We start from the raw sequence: 23,309 nt of genomic DNA, 5'->3' as shown, positions 1-23,309 counted from the left end.
CATGCCTGGCTAATTTTTGTATTTTTAGTCGAGATGGGCTTTCACTATATTGGCCAGGCTGGTCTTGAATTCCTGACTTCGTGATCTGCCCGCCTTAGCCTCCCAAAGTGCTGGGATTACAGGTGTGAGCCACCGTGCCCAGCCGATAAACTTCTTTCTATATTTTTCTAGGTAATCCCTAAAAAAAGACTGGGCTGCAAATCTTAGCTCTCTAATAAGAGATAATATCTAAACACTTGTGTGATTTTGGCAACCAAAGCCTGAGCCTCTACACCCTCCCCTGCAAAATGAAAATATTATCACCACCATTTCTTTCTTTTTTTTTTTTTTCCCCAAACAGACAGGTTCTAGCTCTATGGCTCAGGCTGGAGGTTAGAGTTCAGTCACACAATCAAGCTCACTTGCAGCCTCAAACTCCTGGGCTCAAGCAATCCTCCTGTCTTAACCCCCCAAGTAGCTAGGACTACAGGCATAAGCCATCACACCACATCCAACCCTATCCCCCTTTTTAGGACTGGCATACAGACCAAAAGAGACAACAAATGGAAGATATTTTGTAAACTTTAAATCACTACACAAAATGCTCAAGGATTCAGAAAATAGAGAAATTAGTATTCCTTTTATTTCCAAATTTGACATTTTGGGAGTGTTTGTGCGACAGGGTCTCACTCACTCTGTTGCCCCGGTCGGAGTACAGTGGCGTGATCGCAGCTCACTGCAACTTCAGTCTCCCAAGTTCAAGCGATTCTCCTGTCTCAGCCTCCTGAGTAGCTGGGATTACAGGTGCCCACCACCATGCCCAGCTAATTTAAATTTGGCATTTTTGAAAGTAAATACCTTAAAATGAAAGATACTCTAAAACAGAATCTGTGATAATTTCCAAATGTTTTACATATAATTTGATGATAATGAAACAATCCCATTTACAGATGGAGAAAATTATTATCTACGATCAATAATCAAAGTATTACAGGCTGGGTATGGTGGCTTGTGCCTATAATCCCAGCACTTTGGGAAGCTGAGGCAGGATGATAGCTTGAGCCCTGGAGTTCCAGACCAATCTAGGCAACATAGGGAGACCCTTGTCTCTACAGAAAAAAAATTTTAAACTGGCCGGGCATGGTGGCAAAGGCATATATTCCCAGCTACACAGGATGCTGAGGTGGGAGTATCACATGAGCCAAAAAAAAAAGAAGAAAAAGAAAGAAACCACTATCACTATATACCCTTTTGCCCACTTAAGAAGCTTCCTGGACACTCCACTCTCTTGCCTAAGTATCCTACTAACCCAATGTCATTTTAATAAGGCAAACTAACCTAGGTCCAAAAGTCTATAAATAATAAGGTGGGAAACAATGTAAATCCGGCTAAGGCTAAGACTATTAAAAAAAAAAACAAAAAAACAAAACAGCACTATACTACTTCAGTATAACCAATACATTTTGGATAAATTAAAAAAAAAAAAAAGAAAACTGTCCACCCTACTTACTATAATGAAGGTAATTTTCTTAGAAGTCTGTTATTCATATGGTCCAAAAGAATGTTTTTCTAGCCCTGGTCCATTCTATTTGTATTAAAAAAATGAGGCAAGGGGTTATTTAAAATATCATTCCCTGGGCCAGGCATGGTGGCTCACGCTTGTAATCCCAGCACTTTGGGAGGCTGAGGCGGATGGGTGACCTGAGGTCAGGAGTTCGAGACCAGCCTGGCCAACATGGTGAAACCCTGTCTCTACCAAAAAATACAAAAATTAGCCAGGCATGGTGGCACATGCTTGTAATCCCAGCTACTCAGGAGGCTGAGGCAGGAGAATCGCTTGAACTTGGGAGGCGGAGGTTGCAGTGAGCCGAGATCGCACCATTGCACTCCAGCATGGGCAACAAGAGCGAAACTCTGTCTCCAAAAAATAAATAAATAAAATATCATTTCCTGAACCCTACCTCAGACCTGCTGATATATGCTGGTCAGAATCGACATTAAATTTTTTGTTTGTTTTCTTTTTCAGTAGAGACAAACTCTTGCTATGTGGCCCAGGCTGGTCTTAACTCTGAACTCAAGCGATCCTCCTACCTCAGTCTCCCAAAGTGCTGGGGTTACAGGCATAAGCCCCTGCACCCAGCCTCAGAATCTACTTTTTTTTTCCCCCTGAGACGGAGTTTTGCTCTTGTTGCCCAGGCTAGAGTGCAATGGCGCGATCTTGGCTCACTGCAACCTCTGCCTCCCAGGTTCAAGCAGTTCTCCTGCCTCAGCCTCCCAAGTAGCTGGGATTACAGGCATGCACCACCACGTCCGGCTAATTTTGTATTTTTAGTAGAGACGAGGTTTCTCCATGTTGAGGCTGGTCTGGAACTCCTGACCTCAGGTGACTGCCCGCCTCGGCCTCCCAAAGTGCTGGGATTATAGGTGTGAGCCACCGTGCCCGGCCTGAATCTACATTTTTAACAAGAACCCAAGGTGATTCTGCTGAAAGCCATAAGCCTAATAATGGAAAAAGCACTGGGGTAGAAGTTAGAAGACTTGTGCAGTAAAGGTAGCTCCTACCCTTAGCAGTTTCACCTCAGATAAACATTTAAATTTCTCAATCTTTTAAGGGGCATTATGTCTCATTCTATACACTGGAGAGAAAAATGAGAAATATACAGGTATATAAAACATATATGCCATATTTAATTCCTGACACCCCCAAATCTTGTAAAAATATGGCTATGTGGAGGGTATAGCAACATCACAGTGATTACTGGTTGCAGAGCTAGAATTGAACCCAGGTGAAATTTCAGATGAGCTCAAAAAGGAGTAACCTGCGGTTCAAATACAGCCTGGTATATGTTTTGTTTAATTTCATTACTTTAGACTTCAAGCCAACATTTATCAATTAGAACATTTCACAGAAAAGAAATCTGAATTTCTGGCTTCTTTTAACAATTTCAGAAGATCCAGCAACACTGAGATTATAATCTTAGGTGGCAACAACCAGCTTCTCTAAACACAGCAAAACTCAAACCACTTGCTATTGTCTCACACTCACTTAATTTCAACTACGTATGCTATCATCAGGCCCCAACTCCTACTTCAGGTTTAGATTCTTTGCTCCCTCCTTTTGAACCAAATGGGAATTACAAGAAAACCAAGTGGGAGTTCTAGCTACTGGTTTGGGAAGATTTAGTGAGAAAGGAAAAACTGGATTTAAAACTAATAAACTACATTTGAAAAGATATTATACTACATGAAAAGATATTACACTTTGTTTTCTTTTCCAAGTGTTTAAGTGCCATTGCTTTGAATTTTGGCGGTAAATTTTAAATGAATTTTTGAAATATTTTAATAAAATGTTTATTATAAAACACTTTTTACTTTATGTTCTTATCATTTTCAGATTTCATTCCACTTTAAAATACCAATGCTTCTCGTGGAAGAATAAAGAGATTCCACTAACTCACAGACACCTGTACTCCATGTATCCATCAGTAAGCATAGATGCACAGATAGAAAATAGTTGCTTGCTTTTATTCTCACAATCTGAGACTTTTCACATTATTTTACAAATTTTGAAATTATAAGCTAAATTGCTCAATTCCCTATTAGGCCTCCACTGTACCTTTAACTTCATAATTACTACAGTCATTATACTGTATTAAATTTGTTATATTATTTGTTTCCCTATTAGAAATAAAGCTCTGGAGGGCAGAGGTTCTATCTTATTCACTCTTACTTAGTGCAGATCTGGCACATTCCTTTTCTTTCTTTTCTGGAGACAGTGTCTCGCTCTGTTGCCCAGGCGGCTCACTGTAACCTCCGCCTCCTGAGTTCAAGCTATTCTCATGCCTCAGTCTTCCAAGTAGCTGGGATTACAGGCGCACACGTGCGCCAACATATCTGGCTAATTTTTATATATTTTGGTAGAGAGGGTTTCGCCTTGTTGGCCAGGCTGGTCTTGAACTGGCCTCAAGTGATCCACCTGCCTCGGCCTCCCAAAGAGCTGGGATTACAGTTGTGAGCCACCACACCCAACCCGGATCTGGCACATTTTAAGCATGCAATAAACATATGCAGAATACAAAACAAGAAAAGCAACAATAGAGAATACATAAATGCACAGTAATTATTATCCTTTAGGAATTTAGTCTACTGAATTAGGTAAAAGAGACACATCAACAAAAATTATACAAGATTGAATATTTAAAATGCCACAGGAGAGAAACAGAAAGTACAAAAAATCAGGGAGGAAATTATAGTATGAGACATAAGTTAGAGTATTTTCTTCTTCCCTGGACACCAATTTCCATCCCTAAATATCTGGCAAAAGTTCTTACCACTCAACTTTAGCCTTAAGTTTCTAGTGAATTTATGCTCATCATGAAGAATATATATGACCACTTCAAGTGCCCTACCAGAATATATTACATTCAGAATTATTTCTACTTTTTCTGGCCTGAATAACTACTGTATATTTCAATTCAGTGGCACTGGTATTTCTCACCACCATCATATCTCTCCAGGATAGACAAATAAGCTAGCACCTACAGTTTAGGTACATTACAGCATATTTGTTACAAGCATAGGTTTTGGCACCATGATTCTACCACTTATTTGCTAGAAGATCTTGGGCGTGGTAGCTCACGCCTATAATCCCAGCACTTTGGGAGGCCAAGGCGGGCGGAGGTCAGGAGTTCGAGACCAATCTGGCCAACACAGTGAAACTCCGTCTCTAATACAAATACAGAAAAATTAGCTGGGTATGGTGGCGTGCACCTATAATCTCAGCTATTTGGGAGGCTGAGGCAGGGGAATTGCTTGAACCAGCGAGGTGGAGGTTGCAGTGAGCCAAGATTGCACCACTGCACTCCAGCCTGGGTGACAGAGCAACACTCCATCTCAAAAAAAAAAAAAAAAGATCTTGGGCAAAGTATTGCTCAGAATGTCAATTTTCTCACCTGTAAAATGGGAATATCTACCTCGAAGAGGACTGAAGTTAGAAAATCCATATCTAAGCACTCAGTAAACAATAAATGATGGCTATTATAAAGGATTAACACTAAATCTAGTGAACAGGGGCTTGTTAGTCAAACATATGCATAAACTGACTATATATTGTCTTCATAGTTGACTTGTTTTATCAGCCTTCATAGTTATACCTTCCTTTCAATTTCCACTGCTATTACTCTTTCAAGTCCTTACCTATATTCATACCCAGACAACTTTCTAAATGGTTTTCCATCTCCATCCTCAGACATACCTTGACCAGATTATTATTTAATTTCCACCACCAATGCCTGGCTGGGGAAATGAAAAGAGATTTAGATGGCAAATCAAAGAATTTGGGTTTGGGTTTCAGCCCTATCATTAAAACATTTTGGAATCCTCAAAATAAACTTCTCAACTGTATAATGCATTTTAACTTATCTTCAATTTTTTTTTTTTTGAGATAGGGTCTCACTTTGCACTCAGGCTGGAGTGCAGTGGCATGATCTCAGCTCACTGCAACCTTGACCTTCTGGGCTCAAGTGATCCTCCCACCTCAGTCCTCCAGGTAGCTGGGACTACAGGCGCACGCCATCACATCCAGCTAATTTTTTTTTTGTATTTTAAGACGGGGTTTTGCCATGTTGCCCAGGCTGGTCCTGAACTCCTGAGCTCAAGCATCCACCCACATTGGCCTCCTAAAGTGCAAGGATTACAGGTGTGAGCCAACACACCCGGCCTTCAGTATCTCTTCTTGCTATAAGTCTATACCTCTGCCCTGATCAAAGTGCCTTTGGCTTACAAAATACAATTCCAGATTGGAGGAGCACTAAAGCCTTCCACATTCAGTGTGGCATGACCTTTGGAGGCAGAAGAACTGACATCTGAATCCTGATTCCATAGTTTACTGGTTGCTCATCCTTGGGCAACATACTAGACTTCTCTAAGACTCAGTTTCTTCCACAAAATGGGAACAACAGTAATTCTCTCAGGGGCTTATTGTAAGATTTAAATGAGATATTATTAAGTGATTAGCGTATATGATGAGATGTATATGCTAAGCATATGAGATTTGTGCCCATACTAATATTTCCCATTTCTCCCTTCTAGTTATAGGTGTGTGTGTGTGTGTGTGTGTGTGTGTGTGTGTGTTTTGAGACATGCTCTCACTCTGTCATCCAGGCTGGAGTATACTGGCAACAACATGGCTCCCTGCAGCCTCAACTTCATGGCCTCAAGTGATTCCCCCACCTAAACTGTCAAGTAGCTGCGACTAAGGGTGCACATCACCATGCCACGCTAATTTTTTTTTCTTGGTAGAGACGAGGTCTCACTATGTTGCCCAGGCTGGTCTCAAACTCCTGAGTTCAAAAGATGTTTCCACTTCGGCCTCCCGAAGTGTTGGGGATTATAGGCCATCGTGCCCAGCCTAGTTTGACTAAGCCTAGATTGAGCCATCGTGCCCAGCCTAGTTACAGTTTTTAAACTGTTCTTGGAGACCTAGAACTCTGCTTCAATCAAAACAACTGGTGGGTTCCCCGCTCTTTCATATACTGAAGTTTAACATTAAAAAAAAAATTGAGGTGGTTTCTTCTGTTAAAAAATGCATAAAATCCACTACACCATGGACACAATCGCTCCACTAGCCATGCCTACTCTTTGTCAACTGCAATTACCTTGTATACATCAGTATCTCCTGTCTTTGGTAATATCTATTCCTCCCTCCTCAGGACTTCTTAGTGAAGTCACCCCTAGTTATTGTTCTTTTGAACCCTTATAGTATTTTATTATTATTTAGAGAAAAGGTCTTGCTCTGTTGCCCAGGTTGGAGTGCAGTGGCACAATCATAGCTCACTGTAACCTTCAAATCCTAGAGTCAAGCAATCCTCCCACCTCAGCCTCCCAGACAGCTAGGAATGTAAGTGTGCATTACCTTGCCTAATTTTTAGAATGGGTCTAGTTGCCCAGGCTGGACTTAAAGTCCCAGGCTTAACTGATCCTTCTGCCTTAACCTTTTGAGTAACTAGGACTACAGGCACATGCCACTGGAACTGCAACTTCTTTTCTGATTGTTATTTTGTCATGACTTAACTCACATTTAAGGTCTTTTCATTTATCCTTTAAATGTGATGATCTCCATACTGAGAAACAAGTAGTCCCTTCCTATTCTATTTCTATCTTACTTTCCCTTTCAATTCATGTTTTCCTTTAAAAGAAGGAAATAATGCCCAATATTTATTATGTGCCAAATACTGATCTAGAGTGTGGATGTTTTGCACCGTCTCATTTAATTAAATAGATATTAGTATGCTCATTTTATTTATTTATTTTTTTTTGAGATGGAGTTTCATTCTTGTTGCCCTGGCTGTAGTGTAATGGTGCGATCTTGGCTCATCGCAACCTCTGCCTCCTGGTTCAAGTAATTCGCCAGCCTCAGCCTCCAGAGTAGCTGGGATTACAGGCATGCACCAACACACGTGGCTATATTTTGAATTTTTAGTAGAGACGGGGTTTCTCTGTATTGGTCAGGCTGGTCTCGAACTCCTGAACTCAGGTGATCTGCCCGCCTCGGCCTCTGACAGTGCTGGGATTACAGGCAAGTTCACCATTCTCATTCAGTCTCCTCTCCTGCGATCCCTTTCATCTTTGTATTTATTTTAATTTTTGTAGAGACAGGGTCTCGCTATGTTCCCTAGGCTAGTCTTGAACTCCTGGCCTCAAGCAATCCTCCTGTTTTGGTCTCCCACAGTGCTGGGGCTGCAGGGGTGAGCCACCACGTCCGGTCCTTTCCTTTTCTGTTTTATCCCTAAAACCTAACCTCTTACTGTAGACTGCCAATTCTGATGAATCTTGTTTATTATCTGGGCCTCTTCTCTATATTTATTCTATTAAAAAGGTCAAAGGCTCTACTGAAGGGGTGGCCTGCCCCTCCACACCTGTGGGCGCTTCTCATTAGGTGGAACGAGAGACTTGAGGAAAGAAATGAGACACAGAGACAAAGTATAGAGAAAGAAAAAGTGGGCCCAGGGGACCAGCGCTCAGCATACAGAGGACCCACGCCCACACCGGTCTCTGAGTTCCCTTAGTATTTATTGATCATTATCTTTACCATCTTAGAAAAAGGGAAGTGACAGGATTATAGGATCATCTTAGGGAGAAGGTCAGCAGTAAGACATATGAATAAAGATCTCTGTGACATGAATAAGTTTAAGGAAAAGTGCTGTCTTGATATGCATATGCAAACACCTTCATAAACCTTTTTAGTGCATAAACAGCAGCACTGTTAGCAAGTCCCACCTTTCGCCCTAAGGCGGATTGTCTCCTTTCTCAGTAAACAGAACGTACAATCCGGTTTTACACCAAGATGTTCCATTGCCCAGGGACAGGCAGGAGACAGATGCTTTTCTCTATCTCAACCGCCAACAACCGCCACGAGGCCTTCTTTCCTCTTGTACTGGTCCTCCTCAGCACAGAACCTTCACGGGTGTCAGGCTGGGGGACGATCAGGTCTTTCCCATCCCACGAGGCCATATTTCAGCTTTCTTAGGCAGAGGTCCCTGCAACCTTTGGCAGTGTACGTGTCCCTGGGTACTTGAGATTAAGAGATGGGTGATGACTTTTAACCAGCAAGTTGCCTTCAGGCACTTGTTTAACAAAGCACACCCTGCACAGCCCAAAATCCTTTAAACCTTGAGTTACCACAGCACAGGTCTCTTGCAAGGACAAGGTTGGGGGTAGGGTCACAGATTAACAGCATCTCAAATACAGAACAAAATGGAGCCTCTTATGTCTACTTCTTTCTATATAGACACAGTAACAGTCTGATCTTTCTTTTCCCCACATCTACAGGCTCTATATTTTATTTTACTAAATGTGGATCGTGAATAACTGAAATTATGGTTGCCTTTGGCAACTGTATAAAGACTCCAGGACCCGCCGGGCGCGGTGGCTCACGCCTGTAATCCCAGCACTTTGGGAGGCTGAGGCGGGCGGATCACAAGGTCAGGAGATCGAGACCATCCTGGCTAACACGGTGAAACCCCATCTCTACCAAAAATACAAAAAATTAGCCGGGCACGGTGGTGGGCACCTGTGGTCCCAGCTACTCGGGAGGCTGAGGCAGGAGAATGGCGTGGGCCCGGGAGGCGGAGCTTGCAGTGCTCCAGCCTGGGTGAAAAAGCAAGACTCCGTCTCAAAAAAAAAAAAAAGACTCCAGGACTCATTTAATTATCAGGAAACAGAGATTATAGCTACATGCTTCTTCAAATACACCAGCTCTGTTTATAACTAAGCCTTCCTGACAATCCATACCTTGATTTGTGATTTGGGGGAGCTAAATGTTTGCTATCCCCCCACCAACCTATTCCCATTTTCAGTATCAACTTTTCCTAAGAAGGGAAAAGGTATAAATATTGATTTCAAAGTCAGGCTTATAGTTGAATGGCAGACACTTAGTAGCTGTGTCATTTTTCCAAAACTTTCAATTTACAAAATGAGTGGCCGGGTGTGGTGGCTCACGCCTGTAATCCTAGCACTGCAGGAGGCCGTGGCGGGCAGATCACCTGAGTTCGGGAGTTCGAGACCAGCCTGACCAACACGGAGAAATCCCATCTTTACTAAAAATACAAAATTAGCTGGGCGTGGTGGCTCATGCTTGTAATCCCAGCTACTCGGGAGGCTGATGCAGAAAAATTGCTTGAACTAGGAGGTAGAGGTTGCGGTTAGCTGAGATCGCGCCATTGCACTACAGCTTAGGCAACAAGAGTGAAACTCCATCTCAAAAAAATAAATAAATAATAAAATAAAATGAGCATACTAATATCTATTTCATTAAATGAGATGGTGCAAAACATTCGGACTCTAGATCAATATTTGGCACATAATAAATATTAAGCATTATTTCCTTTTTATAAAGGAAAACACGAATTGAAAAGGGGAAGTAAGATAGAAAGACAACTTAGCTTCTGTAAAGATTATTCAGAAAAATGTGTCTATGTCACTATAATATTAATGAAAATATTTTCTCAAAAAATGATTTTTCTTGACGGAGTTTTGCTCGTCACCCAGGCTGGAGTGCAATGGCACGAACTCAGCTCACTGCAACCTCCGCCTCCCAGGTTCAAGCAATCCTCCTGCCTCAGCCTCCTGAGTAGCTGGGATTACAGGTACTCGCCACCATGCCCTGCTAATTTTGTATTTTTAGTAGAGGCGGGGTTTCGCCATGTTAGCCAGGCTGGTCTCGAACTCCTGGGCTTAGGTGATCCACCTGCCTCAGCCTCCCAAAGTGCTGGGATTACAGGTGTGAGCCACCACGCCCAGACAAAAAATGATTTTTCTTAAGAAATTAGTAAAATATTTATAGTGATTGAGACAGGTCTTGCTTATTTATTCATAGAGACAGGTCTAGTTATGTTGCCCAGGCTGGAAGGCAGGAAGTGCAGTGGCACATCACAGCTCACTATAACCTCCAACACTAGGGCTCAAGCAATTCTCTCGCCTCAGCCTACCAAGTAGCTAGCTACTACCCAAGTAGTTAGGTGTGTGTCATCAGACCTGGTTAATTTTTCTATTTCTGTTAAGACAAGGTTTTATTATGTTGTCTAGGTTGGTCTTGAATTCCTGGCCTCAAGCTACCCTCCTGCCTCAGCCTCCCAAAGTGCTGGGATTACAGGCACGAGCCACCGCACCAGGACAGAAGTCAGTGCAATATTAATTCATATTCTAATTTAACAATAAAGCCTAAATTGTAACATTACATGTTTCTATTATATTCTACTGAATTCAAATCTAGTTTTCTGCCTGTAATCCTAGCATTTTGCAAGGCCAAGGTGGGAAGACTGCATGAGGCCAGGAGTTTGAGACCAGCCTGTACAATATAGAAAGACCTCATCTCCAATGGGGGAAAAAAAAAGTATAATTTTCCTTTAGTCATAAAATGTAGTCTAAACATAGTTGAGACTTACGTAATGCAGGCCTTACCCTACACCGTATTCAGTATTTATTTCCTAACTGAAATAAGACTGGCAAGGAGGTATACATAAATAAAACCAAAGAAATACCCCCAACTCTACTCTGTTTTCATTCTGCCCTCTTTAGGTCTTTTCTCAAATAACTACATTTTTTGAATAGTAATACAAGTATATAAATTTTTTTTTTTTTTTTGAGACAGCGTCTTGCTTTGTTGCCCAGGCTGGAGTGCAGTGGCACAATCTTGGCTCACTACAACCTCTACCTGCTGGGTTCAAGGGATTCTCCTGTCTCAGTCTCCTGAGTAGCTGGGATCACAGGCACATGCCACCACACCCAGCTAATTTTTGTATTTTTAGTAGAGAAGGGGTTTCACCATGTTGGCCAGGCTGGTCTTGAACTCCTGACCTCAGGTGATTGGCCTGCCTCGGCCTTCCAGTGCTGGGATTACAGGTGTCAGCTATTGCAACCGGCCCAAATTTTTAAAATATGGTAAAATGCAACTCAGTTTCCCTTCAGAGAGTCTATCTTTACAAAAATTTTTATCTTCATGGTCAAGTAAATACAAACATAAACATACAGGCACACTCCTGTATACCCACAGAATGCACCACTTTAATATTTCACAATAAAATGCCTCAGTTTTACTATACAAGCTACAGAGAATGTTCATCTCTCTCAACATATGTTTTGGCTGATGATTTTACAAAGTAAAATTTGTACATTTATTTATTTCAATCCCAAAACTTAAAACAATGTTCTTAAAATGATGTGTGAGATGTCTGGAGATATATTCCAAATAAAACAAGCAAAACTTTGAAAAAGCTGCTTCAGTATCAACAAAAGGAATGTACATGTTGTTATACAGAAAGCAACTGTGTGTTAACAATCATATTAATTATTTAGCAACCAGGAAGAAATGCTTAAGAATTTTATATCCTAAACATTTTGTTAATTGCATGAAAAGGCCAGGCATGGTAGATCATACCTACAATCCCAGCACTATGGGAGTCCAAGGCTGGAGGATCACATGAGCCCAGGAGTTCAAGACCAGCCTGGGCAACATAGTGAGACCTGGTCTCTACAAGAAATTTCTTAAAAATTAGGTGTGGGCTGGGTGCAGTGGCTCATGCCTGTAATCTCACCACTTTGGGAGGCCAAGGTGGGGGGATCACGAGGTCAGGAGATGGAGACCATCCTGGCTAACATGCTGAAACCCCGTCTCTACTAAAAAAAAAAAAAAATACAAAAAATTAGCCGACGTGGTGGCAGGCGCCTGAAGTCCCAGCTACTCGGGAGGCTGAGGCAGGAGAATGGCGTGAACCCGGGAGGTGGACTTTGCAGTGAGCCGAGATTGTGCCACTGCACTGGGTGATAGAGCAAGACTCTGCCCGCCCCCCCCCCCGCCAAAAAAAAAAATTTGCCATGGTGGCATGTTCCTGTAGTCCCCACTACCCATGGGTCTAAGGCAGGAGGATCACTTGAGTCCAGAAGACCAAGGCTGTAGTGAGCTATGATTACACCACTGTACTCCAGCCTAGACAACAAAGCAAGACCCTTGTCTGAAAAAAAAAAAAAAAAAGCTAGATTTGCTGGATTCAAGAATACATCCATTTTAATTTTTAAGTAATCCAAGTTGTCTCCTGTAATGGTTTTCACTAGTTGATATTTTCATGGCTATGATGTAAGTACCTATTTTCCTATAATCTTACCAGGCTAACGCTGGTCTTTCTCAAACTGATAAATACCTGAAGGAAAGTTGTTCTTTGCCTATAATGAGATATTACAGATATTTTCCCCAGTCTGTTTGTTGACTTTGTTTATGATGAAATATAGCCAAACTTATCCTTTCCTTTTTTGAGACAGGTTTGCTCTGCTGCCCAGGCTGGAATTCAGTGGCATGATCACAGCTCACTGCAACTTCGAACTCCTGGAGTCAAGGGATCCTCCCGCCTCAGCCTTCCGAATGGCTAGAAATACAGATGCACGCCGCCATGCCCAGTTAATCTATTTTTTAAATTTTTTGTAGAAACGGGGTCTTGTTGTTGCCCAAGCTGGTCTTGAACCCTTGGCCTCAAGTGATCTTCCCACCTTCGCTTCCCAAAGTCCTGGGATTACAGGTGTTTAAGTCACTGTGCCTGGCCTTTTCCTTTTCTTAATGGCTTCTAAGTTTTGGGTTATGCTTAGAAAAGGTTTTCTAATTCAAATATTATTTTAAGATAATAATTCTACCATTGTTCATCCTAGTAACTTTATGATTTCATTTTCTACATTTAAACCTCTCATTCACTTGAAACTTATGTGGGGTAAGGAACGACAATGGGCACCCGACTTTTAAAATTCTGGGTTGTTATTCAGTTGTCCCAATGCCACGACTGAGTGACTGAGGCTGTTTCTAGATGTTAGATTTTTCAGAAGTTAGACTCAGCAGTAGAGATGACTAGTGAGCTCAGAATTAGTGAACCAGACACCAAAATTAGGGATTTAGGGACTCTAAAACACATCCAACATCAAAAGCACAGATCCTGAAGTCCATATATAAAGCACCTTATAAAGCATATAGAAAGCATATTAACTATTACTGAACCTTGGAAGCCCTTAGGATGCTTATCTCTATTCAGTTAAAATAACTACATACTATACAATAGGTGTTAATAATAAGCATATATGACATTTTTATAGTCTGTATAATATGAGTTCACTTACTTTGTTTTCATAACTACTCTTTAAGAAGACAGGCAAAGATTTTAACTTCCATTTATTGCTGAGGAAAATAATTCAGTTATGGTACCTTGTCCCTTTACTCATAGGAAATGGTAGTGCCAAACTCAAACCCAGATCTTGTATTTCCAAACGTTAACAAACTGCCATTACACCCTGCACTAAGTACTTTTACACAAAAATTAGTGAGACTCCCTACTCACAAGGAGTTGAAATAATTTTTTAATTAAATATACAGACTGATTACATACTTAAGTATGAAAGGAGTACACTAAAGTTGAAAACATCATCCTTGGCTTCAAGGAAACTTCAAAGGTCTACAGCAGTTAAAAAAAAGCAAGGCTTGCCGGGCGCGGTGGCTCATGCCTGTAATCCCAGCATTTTGGGAGGCCGAGATGGGCGGATCACAAGGTCAGGAGATTGAGACCATCCTGGCTAACATGGTGAAACCCCGTCTCTACTAAAAACACAAAAAATTAGCTAGCCGGGCGAGGTGGCGGGCGCCTGTAGTCTCAGCTACTCAGGAGGCTGAGGCAGGAGAATGGCGTGAACCCAGGAGGCGGAGCTTGCAGTGAGCCGAGATCGTGCCTGGGGGACAGAGCAGGACTCCGTCTCAAAAAAAAAAAACAAGACTTTAGGGACTGGGAAATAAACCTGAAAGTCAGGAACCATGTCTTATCTACTCTCTCCATGTCTTATGGTATTTACTGCTGCTATAACTAGAATGTAGTGTTAGGTCAGTAAATATGCATTGGTTGTCTCAATGTACTCATCGAAACTTCCAGACAGGGTGAGATAGGAAATAATATCAGACCCCATTCATTTTTCTTAGGAAGTAAACTTTTGTCTGTCACCAAAGAATCAGCCAAATCATCAAATAGCACTTACACAATGTAACAAAAAAAGTTCGGCACCATTTCTGGGCTACACCTACTGACTAAATGTATTTCACAGAAAAATAAAATTTTGAACTACATTCCATTTCAAAGCTGACAAAAGGTTATAAAACAACTTCCAGAACTGAATCCAGTCTAAATGCTACAAAATACAACTGTCATTCATTCTTGCTTTATTCTGAATTACACACATCCTGTTTCTATAACAAATAATTGTTCATTATATTTCTCATCGGTAGTGTTTTTTGTGTGTTGTTTCCTTCAGTTATCTTGTCAACATTATCTTTTCTTCAGGTCTTTTATTTTTAAATACTAACAAGTATCTGCCATATATAATAACTTTTTAAAAATTTTCTGAAATATTTTAACAAATACTAAGGGAGAATGAAACGTGAATAAGAAAATATGAGTACAAAAATAAACTCAGTTTACAAAGTACAGCCACAGACAACTTCATTCCAGAGTCTGCATGTCTTATTCTCCAATCTATTCAGTGACAAGACATCAGCACTGGAGCCCCAAGAACTGCAACTTTTGTTGGCAAAAGCCTTGAATGGGTCAAAATAATTTTTAAACCTTTGACAAAAAAGCCCAAAAGGACCAGGCTTAAAATTTTAGTAGATGGTTGTATGTAACATATGTTAAGAGTTCTAAACTCAAATAAAAAGGAAAGTTGACAATGAACTAGTCAATGTGAAAAACTTACAAAAGCATAAGCCGAGAAGTTACATGCAATTCCTAGTCTATAAAATACCAAGGAGGCATTACTGTTTACGCTTGAGTGACAGGGCTTTCTTGAGTGGTTATTTATATCAACGGTTTAGTGTGGTCAAATAAATCTGTCATAAATTGCCTCAATACACAATAAATGCGGATATATTCTAGGTTAAATTATGTGGGTACTACAGAAAGCGATATGTGAGAGAAAACAGCACAATGCCTGCATGTACACTGTTGAATCTGACACTAGGAAAAAAACAGCCAGTTATGAAACAAACTCAATTCTTAATGTTGGAAACAGAATAAGGCTCCATTCTTTTTGGAGAATAAAGATACTAATCATTTAAAACAGATGGACTTCACACCAACAATGTGGATATACTCTACATACATAACTGTACACTTAAAAATGATTAAGGTGCTAAATTTTGTTATATGTTTTGGAAAGGGTGAGTTTTATTTATTTTTTTTAAACAGAGGGTCTCGCTCTGTCACCTAGGCTGGAGTGCGATGGCCCAAACATAGCTCACTACATCCTTGAACTCCTGGGCAAAAGTGACCCTCCCGCCTCAGCCTCCCTAATAGCTGGGACTATAGGTGTGTGCCACCAAGCCCAGGAAATAAAAAAAACATTTTTTTCTGTAGAGATGGGGGTCTTGCTATATTGCCCAGGCTGGTCTCAACTCCTGGCCTTAGGTAATCTTTCTGCCTCAGCTTCCCAAAGTGCTGGGATTTCAGGCGCTAGCCACTGCACCCAGCTATGTTATCTGTTTTTTAACAATTAAAAAGAAAAAAGCCCTTCAAATGAGCTTTAAATTTCCCTTGAAAAAATTTTTTTTTTTAAGACAAAGTCTAGCTTTGCCGCCCAGGCTGGAGTGCAGTGGCGCGATCTCGGCTCACTGCAACCTCCGCCTCCCAGGTTCACACCATTCTCCCGCCTCAGCCTCCCGAGTAGCTGGGACTACAGGTGCCCGCCACCACGCCTGGCGAATTTTTTGTATTTTTAGTAGAAACGGGGTTTCACCGAGTTCGCCAGGATGGTCTCGATCTCCTGACTTTGTGATCCACCCGCCTCGGCCTCCCAAAGTGCTGGGATTACAGGCGTGAGCCACCCGCGCCTGGCCTAAATTTCCCTTGAATTTTTAAATTAATAGATTTATGAGTTATTGAGTACTTACTATATATATCTGTTACCATGGAAATGGAGGTAAAATATGGATAAAACCTAATTCCTCTTTTCAAGAAGCTCAAAGTTCAAAGGGAACCAAAATTCTAAACTGTTCTTTTTTGTTTTTGTTTTTGTTTTTGTTTTTGTGAAACAGAGTCTCCGTCACCCAGGCTGGAGTGTAGTGGTGCAATCAAGGGTCACTGCAGCCTCAACTTTCCGGGCTCAGGCAATCCTCCTACCTCAAACCTCTTGAGTAACTGACACCACAGGCATGGACTACCAAGCCCAACTAATTTTTGAGGGGTGTGGTATAGGGGGAGATAGAGATGGGGTCTATGTTGCCTAGGCTGGTCTCAAACTCCTGGGCTCAGGCAACCCTCCTGCCTCAGCCTCCCAAAGTGCTGACATTACAGGCATAAGCCGCAGCACCCTGCCTAAAATCTTAAAAACAAAAATTGAAAATAACTTTGGATCACCCAAAGTAGGTGAGTAGCCATTTACCTATCCTTTCTTAAACACTCATCTATCTCTTCCCCCTCCTTTCTCTCTGCAGGTTCTAGTTGTACATTAAAGTCTCTGAGGCTTAACATGAAAAATTCTGGGATTCAAACAGATTTGCTAGCCACTATGAAACAGCCCCACCTTGTGTGCCTGAACAAAGAGAATAACAATCAACAATGTTCCTGGGTGTCCTCGAATAGAAGAGGTATTTCAAATTGGAGAGAAAAGCAAATCTAGTCTTCTCATCTTCTTCTAAAGCAATCACCTCCATTCAAGTCAACCCAACACTTAAAACTATGCAAACCACTGGGACAAATTCTATCAAAAAGTCATCTCTATCTCAGTCCTGATTATCTTCTCTCTTCTAGGCTCTTATAAAATATGTGGTCTATCCCATATGAATTGCTCTTAATCAGAGTATTCTTTGTATTGTTTGCAAAGCGTTCTTGTGCCACTGGAAGGAAAATAAGTTTAAAGGTAATTAAATATTTCTACTTCCCCGAAAGAATAGGTTAATGCTTAGTAACGAATATTTCATTAAAACATATTTATTGAGCATCTCCCATGTGTCACCGATGAATAGAATTTGTAGAAGTAGAATTTTAAAATTAAAGGTTTTAATAACTGAAACATCCTGGCCGGGCACAGTGGCTCAAGCCTGTAATCCCAGCACTTTGGGGGGCCAAGGTGGGCGGATCACGAGGTCAGGAGATCAAGACCATCCTGACTAACACAGTGAAACCCCGTCTCTATAAAACTACAACAAATTAGCCGGGCATGGTGGCTAATTTGGAGCCTGTAGTCCCAGCTACTCGGGAGGCTGAGGCAGGAGGATGGCGTGAATCTGGGAAGCGGAGCTGGCAATGAGCCGAGATCACACCACTATACTCTAGCCTGGGCGACAGAGTGAGACTCTGTCTCAAAAAAAAAAATAAATAAATAAATAAATAACTGAAACATCCTATTTCAAGCCCTGTCCTCTTGGTTTCTCTTTTTAATTAGTTAACTTTTTCTTTAAAAAAAATCAAGACAGGGTCTTGCTATCTCGCCCAGTCTGGTCTTGAACACCTGGCCTCAAACAATCCTCCTGCCTCAACCTCCCAAACTGCTGGGATTACAGACATTAGCCACTACACCTGTCCTTGTGTTCCTCTCAACACACTTGAATTGATCAGACTCTGGCATTCAAACTGTGAAAATTCATTTCCAAAATCAAAGAACTAGTCAACAGTAGCACACTTCTCCCCAAAGATGCCTATTATACAATAAGCTCCCACATGATCAGATGTAGAGGCACAATGATTCCCATAATTTCTTTTTTTTTCTTTTTTTGAGACAGAGTCTCACTCTGTCGCCCAGGCTGGAGTGCAGTGGCGTGATCTTGGCTCACTGCAACCTCTGCCTTCCAGATTCAAGCAATTCTCTGCCTCAGCCTCCCGAGCTGGGACTACAGGCATGTGCCACCACGCCTGGCTAATTTTTGTATTTTTAGTAGAGACAGGGTTTCACCATGTTGGCCAGGCTGGTCTTGAACTCCTAACCTCGTGATCCACCCGCCTCAGCCTCCCAAAGTGCTGGGATTACAGGCATGAGCCACGTGCCTGACCAATTCCCGTAATTTCTGAGGTAGCATTCACATCACATCTGCAAAGAACAAACAGTAGCTCTTGAATCTGAGAGAGCTAAAAAGTGAATGCAGTTGGTTGGTTTTCAACTAGGGAGAACTCAGAAGCTGAAATATTAGTATTTTGTTTTTAATCCAAATGACTGGTATAAACAGAGTAACAAATGCAACGGAAACGTTAAGCCATACATTTTCCAGATTTTGATAGGAACCTGAGAAATAACCTCTCTGCTCAGAGAGCCCTCAAAAACCTCTGCTTTCATTTTATGTTTCTTGGAGGTTAGTTTTTTTTTTCTACCACTACATAAATTACTTATTGCAGAGCAAAAGAGCCAGGGCAATCACCAGCTTCAGGGAGAATTTAAAATGATAAAAATTAAATTCTGCTACTGAATGATTCTCTTTATAGTACGGAACCCACAATACATTACTAAATAGCACAAAGAAAGCATACTCTGATATTTTGCATTCCTTTTACTCCACCCACCCATCACCTCCACCAAAAAAAAAAAAAAAAAAAAAAAGTAAAACAGGCTGAGCCACACACAGTATGTTTGACTTGCAAGTTTCGATGATATAGCAGCTTACTCTTGTAAATTACTGGCAAATATACAGGCTTAACGGTGACTTAAAATATAGTTATAGGACAAATAGACTATTCTAAGGGGAAAAGGGCAGGGGGGAGAAACCCAAGCACTTTTTAAAAACACAACAAATATATTCAGGTACAACATCTGCATCAGAAATGGTTTTCTTTCTTTTTCTTTGATAAATGTAAACACTTACCCTGAAGAGATTTTCCCAATCCCTGGCCCAGCTTCCACCCATGTTTCTGGAGTAAGCGGTGTCCAATATTATCCTGACAGACAGAACAGAGAGACAAACCAAAAATATTCCAATAATATATTCTTCCCTTCCTAGAGACATTTAAACAGATGATGAGCAAGAGATACTTCTACATATATGCATGCAAAAAGGTGCTAATAATAGGGTAAATGTGCCCAATAAGAGGGACATTAATGTAAAAAGAAAAGCTGGCTAGTATTTTATATGGCAAGAACATATGGGGTAAGGGTCCTTTCTGATGGTGTGCTGGGCAACTTTTGTATATAACATCTTAAAATGGAGAAAAAGGGGAAAGGGAAAAGGGGAAGAATACATTTATGAAGTTTTAAAATAACATTAAAAAGCATAAAATCAAGGTACTTATACAGTCATATCCACCACCTAAACAGCACCACTTTAAGATTTTTTTTTTTTTTAAAAGAAAATCTACATTGTGTTCAGTTGTTTTGTTTATGTGTCAGGCTTTCATGATACAAAGTAAGTTGTAAGTGTAAGACTGCCCCACCACTAGAAATGAAAAAACAATCAGAGCAAAATCCAGGCTAGACTTGATTGGTTTAAAAAAATAATAATAATATATATAATATAAATATTTAACTAGCATGCAGCCAATATTAAACTGAAAAAACAGTGAGGTTAGTAAAACAAGAAATTAAGTTGATTAAACAGAAAAATAAAATGAGCTCAAGCACAGACTGAGTGATGCATTTCAACATGTAGTCTAACAAAAATGCTAAGATGTTAGAATGAAACAGGCCTAGCAATAAGTTAACAGTAAAGAACCATTAGTGCATGTAGGGGGGAGAAACCAACATACATAATGTCTCATCTTCCCAGGAGCACATTCAAAAAGGTATTTCAATGTAAACTGCATGAAAAAATTGCTAGAAACAACAATTAAATGTCAGCTTTCGTTTAAGAGGTCAAGGTATTGGAAACATCTGCAGCCCTTTGTCCAATTCTTTGCTTTTTACAGTTATTGTGAAGTACCAAGACAAGGCTAAAAATAAGCACTAACTGTATATCAGAAAAAATGATGCTATTCATCCAACGGACAACACTGAAAAATTCTAAACACAAAGTATTCTATATGTATTAGAATGTAATTTATAGTATTAATCCACAGAAGATTAAAAGTCGCAATAAAAGTAATGTTAGCAGAAAACAAAGGTAAATCATTTGAAAATCTCATATTTCCTGAAGTCAATTTATAAAGCTGACTAAACCACAAATTTCTGCATTAAAACCAAATATTGCACATTAAACTGTTTGTCTGACATCTCCATATTCAATGATAAAGTGCTCTTTGAACTCGCGAGGAAAGAAAAACATTTTTTTACTGTTACCTTCTTTAACCAGAAGTTAGAAGAAGATTAAGCCTCCCATATGCTCTGTTTGTTTGTTTAAGGACAATTTCCTTCTATAAGTTTATGACAGCATGCAACCTGGAAAACTGGGCTAAGCAGCTAATTATTTCGTTGATGGGGAAAAATCAGGACACTTTTTTTTTTTTTTAAATACAGCGTCTTGCTCTGCTGCCCAGGCTGGTGTGCAGTGGTGCAATTATAGCTAACTGCAGCCTTTACCTCCTGGGCTCAGGCAGTCCTCCCACCTCAGCCTCATGAGTAGCTGTAACTATGGGTATACATCACTATGCCTGGATAATTTTTTTATTTTTTGTAGAGATGAGATTTCGCTATATTGCCCAGGATGATCTAGAACTCCTGGGCTCAAGCAATCCTCCCTCCTCAGCCTCTCAAAGTACTGGGATTACAGGCATGAATCCAAGATACTTTTTTAAAAGCAAAACCTGGAGGCAAATTATAATAAAAAATTTGTTTCTAAAACAAAACATATTGTTTCAAATATACATATAAAATCATTATGGTGCACAAAAGTTTGCTGCAAGTTATTTTTGCTCCATACCATCTGAAAGAATTAGAAACACTACTGATTCCAAGCACTGACTTCCACATTACTACACATTACAAAAACTTAATATAACACTACTGCTGCTGCGGCTTCTTCCCTTCCCCGCTCCAAACTGAACTGCCAGGAAAAGCATTCCCTTACCCAGTGCTCAGTGTCTAACTATTTATAACTTTATTACCCCCTAAAAAAGAAAAGACTAAAAGTCTCAATATAAGTAATGTTAGCAGAAAACAAAAAGGTAAACAGGCCCTTATTTTACTACTATGAAAGCAAACTTACCTGTGCAGAAAATCCTTATTTCATATCGTAATTCCTACAACTGAATAATTCTAGAAAGGACAAGGATAGCAGAATGACTCTAAGAAGATATGGTTTATTAAATAATTGTTTAATTTCTTAACAGACTCATGACTATATTTGACACCAAGATTTAGGCATTAAACAATGCTGACAAAAATTGTTGCTCCCCCCCACCATTTTGTTGTTGTTGTTATTTTTAAAGAAAACTCAATCTTTGGCTAAGTGGAGATGAGACATTATGCTGATTGTGTTATATTATGAATGCACTAAAATAAACAGACAGATGAAGCAGTATGCTATTTCCAAAAGCAGTGCAAGTGGAGTGAAAGCATTTCCATACGAACCTGGCTTTAAAAACTGGGCTGTCAAAAGAACAGTTAAATGTAACACAAAGTAAGAAACTGTCCAATCACTAATGGTCGTTTTTTTTTTTTTGTCTTGTTTTCAATTCACTGCTTGCAAGTAATGTATTTATTCAAGAGTGAAAGCATAAGTAAATTCACGAGTCAAGACCAGCTGAGAGATTCAAGAGCAGCGTGTTGTGACTGACAACAGTGAAAGGAAAAGCAAATGTTAAAGGGAGAGGGAGAAAAAAAAGAAAAAATTAAGGTTATACACATTAGCACCACTTTTACAAAACCACTCAAGAGGATGGCTGTCACCTTCTCAGAAAAAAAATCATTGATAGAAAATGGTAGTGGCATTTCTCTTCTAAAACTTTAGTTTAAAACTGTTCTTTAATTAAATATACTTTCTCAGGGACTATAATAAAATATTTAACATGCCACTCTAAGTCCTTCCAGTCATAACAAAGACAACAGAAACAATGGACACATCTCCCAGAATCCCCTCCCTTCACCAACCTCCTAGGGTAAGTGAATGACCAACACAGAAAAACTGGACCTTTCCTATCATTTGAAACTACCTGCTTTTGGAGGAAAAAAGGCAGCTCTGTGACTCTGCAGGAAGGGCTAGTATTCAGTATGGTCTCCCTTCCTACCAATAAAAGAAAAAAAAGGTTTTATAAACACTCATCAAAAATCCAATAGGCTTAAGATAAGGTTTTATAAACATTCATCAAAAATCCAACAGGCTTAAGGATGACAGCTAACACAAGGAGGCACACCAAAATAATTTATAACAAAGTAAAACAAACCAGACTTGTCTACCTCTGAAATGATCAAAATTTTCTCTGTGAAAGAACAAGAAACTCAATAACCAGTCTGTGGGAAACAAGCAATCTATTCTTTCTGCTTACGACTGTAATTTTTGCCAATTATTCCAGGATTTTTTTTTTTTTCCAGACAGAGTCTCACTCTGTAGCAGGCTGGAGTGCAGTGGCGCAATCTCAGTTCACAACAATCTCCACCTCCTGAGTAGCGGGGACTATAGAAGCATGCCACCACACCCGGTCAATTATTTTTTTTGTATTTTTAGGAGAGACAGGGTTTCACCACGTTGGCCAGGCTGGTCTCAAACTCCTGACCTCAAGTGATCCGCCTGCCTTGGCCTCCCAAAGTGTTGGGATTACAAGCATAAGCCACCACGACTGGCCCACGGATGCTATTTATAACACTAAGTTGGCACAAGTAGCTTACAGCTCAAACAGGTAATCTAGACAGAACAAGGGCAATGAACACTAAATTTCTTTGTTCCTTTTTTTTTTTTTTTTTTT

General features: G+C 40.3%; 1 protein-coding gene across 7 annotated transcripts in view; it reads right to left on the bottom strand.

The window, feature by feature from the left end:
• The window catches only part of GPATCH8 (G-patch domain containing 8), a 116,314-nt gene that overhangs the window by 53,011 nt on the left and 39,994 nt on the right, over positions 1–23,309 (bottom strand). For 3 of the 7 annotated variants that reach the window (XM_033182742.1, XM_033182746.1, XM_033182743.1), the window contains exons 3-4: positions 21,979–21,996; positions 19,343–19,415 (exon numbers count right to left, since the gene is read on the bottom strand). The exons of 1 other annotated variant lie outside the window; for it this stretch is intronic. Coding sequence is in view for 1 of the 6 variants with exons in the window: in XM_033182741.1 (XP_033038632.1) it covers positions 19,343–19,415 (73 nt within the window). In the remaining 5 variants the exon portion in view is untranslated. The remainder of the gene's footprint in view (positions 1–19,342; positions 19,416–21,978; positions 21,997–23,309) is intronic. 3 more of the 7 variants (XM_033182741.1, XM_033182748.1, XM_033182747.1) reach the window with 1 other exon arrangement.

The sequence above is a fragment of the Trachypithecus francoisi genome, unplaced genomic scaffold, assembly GCF_009764315.1.
Source record: "Trachypithecus francoisi isolate TF-2019V2 unplaced genomic scaffold, Tfra_2.0 Lachesis_group20, whole genome shotgun sequence".
NCBI lineage: Eukaryota > Metazoa > Chordata > Mammalia > Primates > Cercopithecidae > Trachypithecus > Trachypithecus francoisi.
This window is presented reverse-complemented; position numbering and strand designations above follow the sequence as displayed.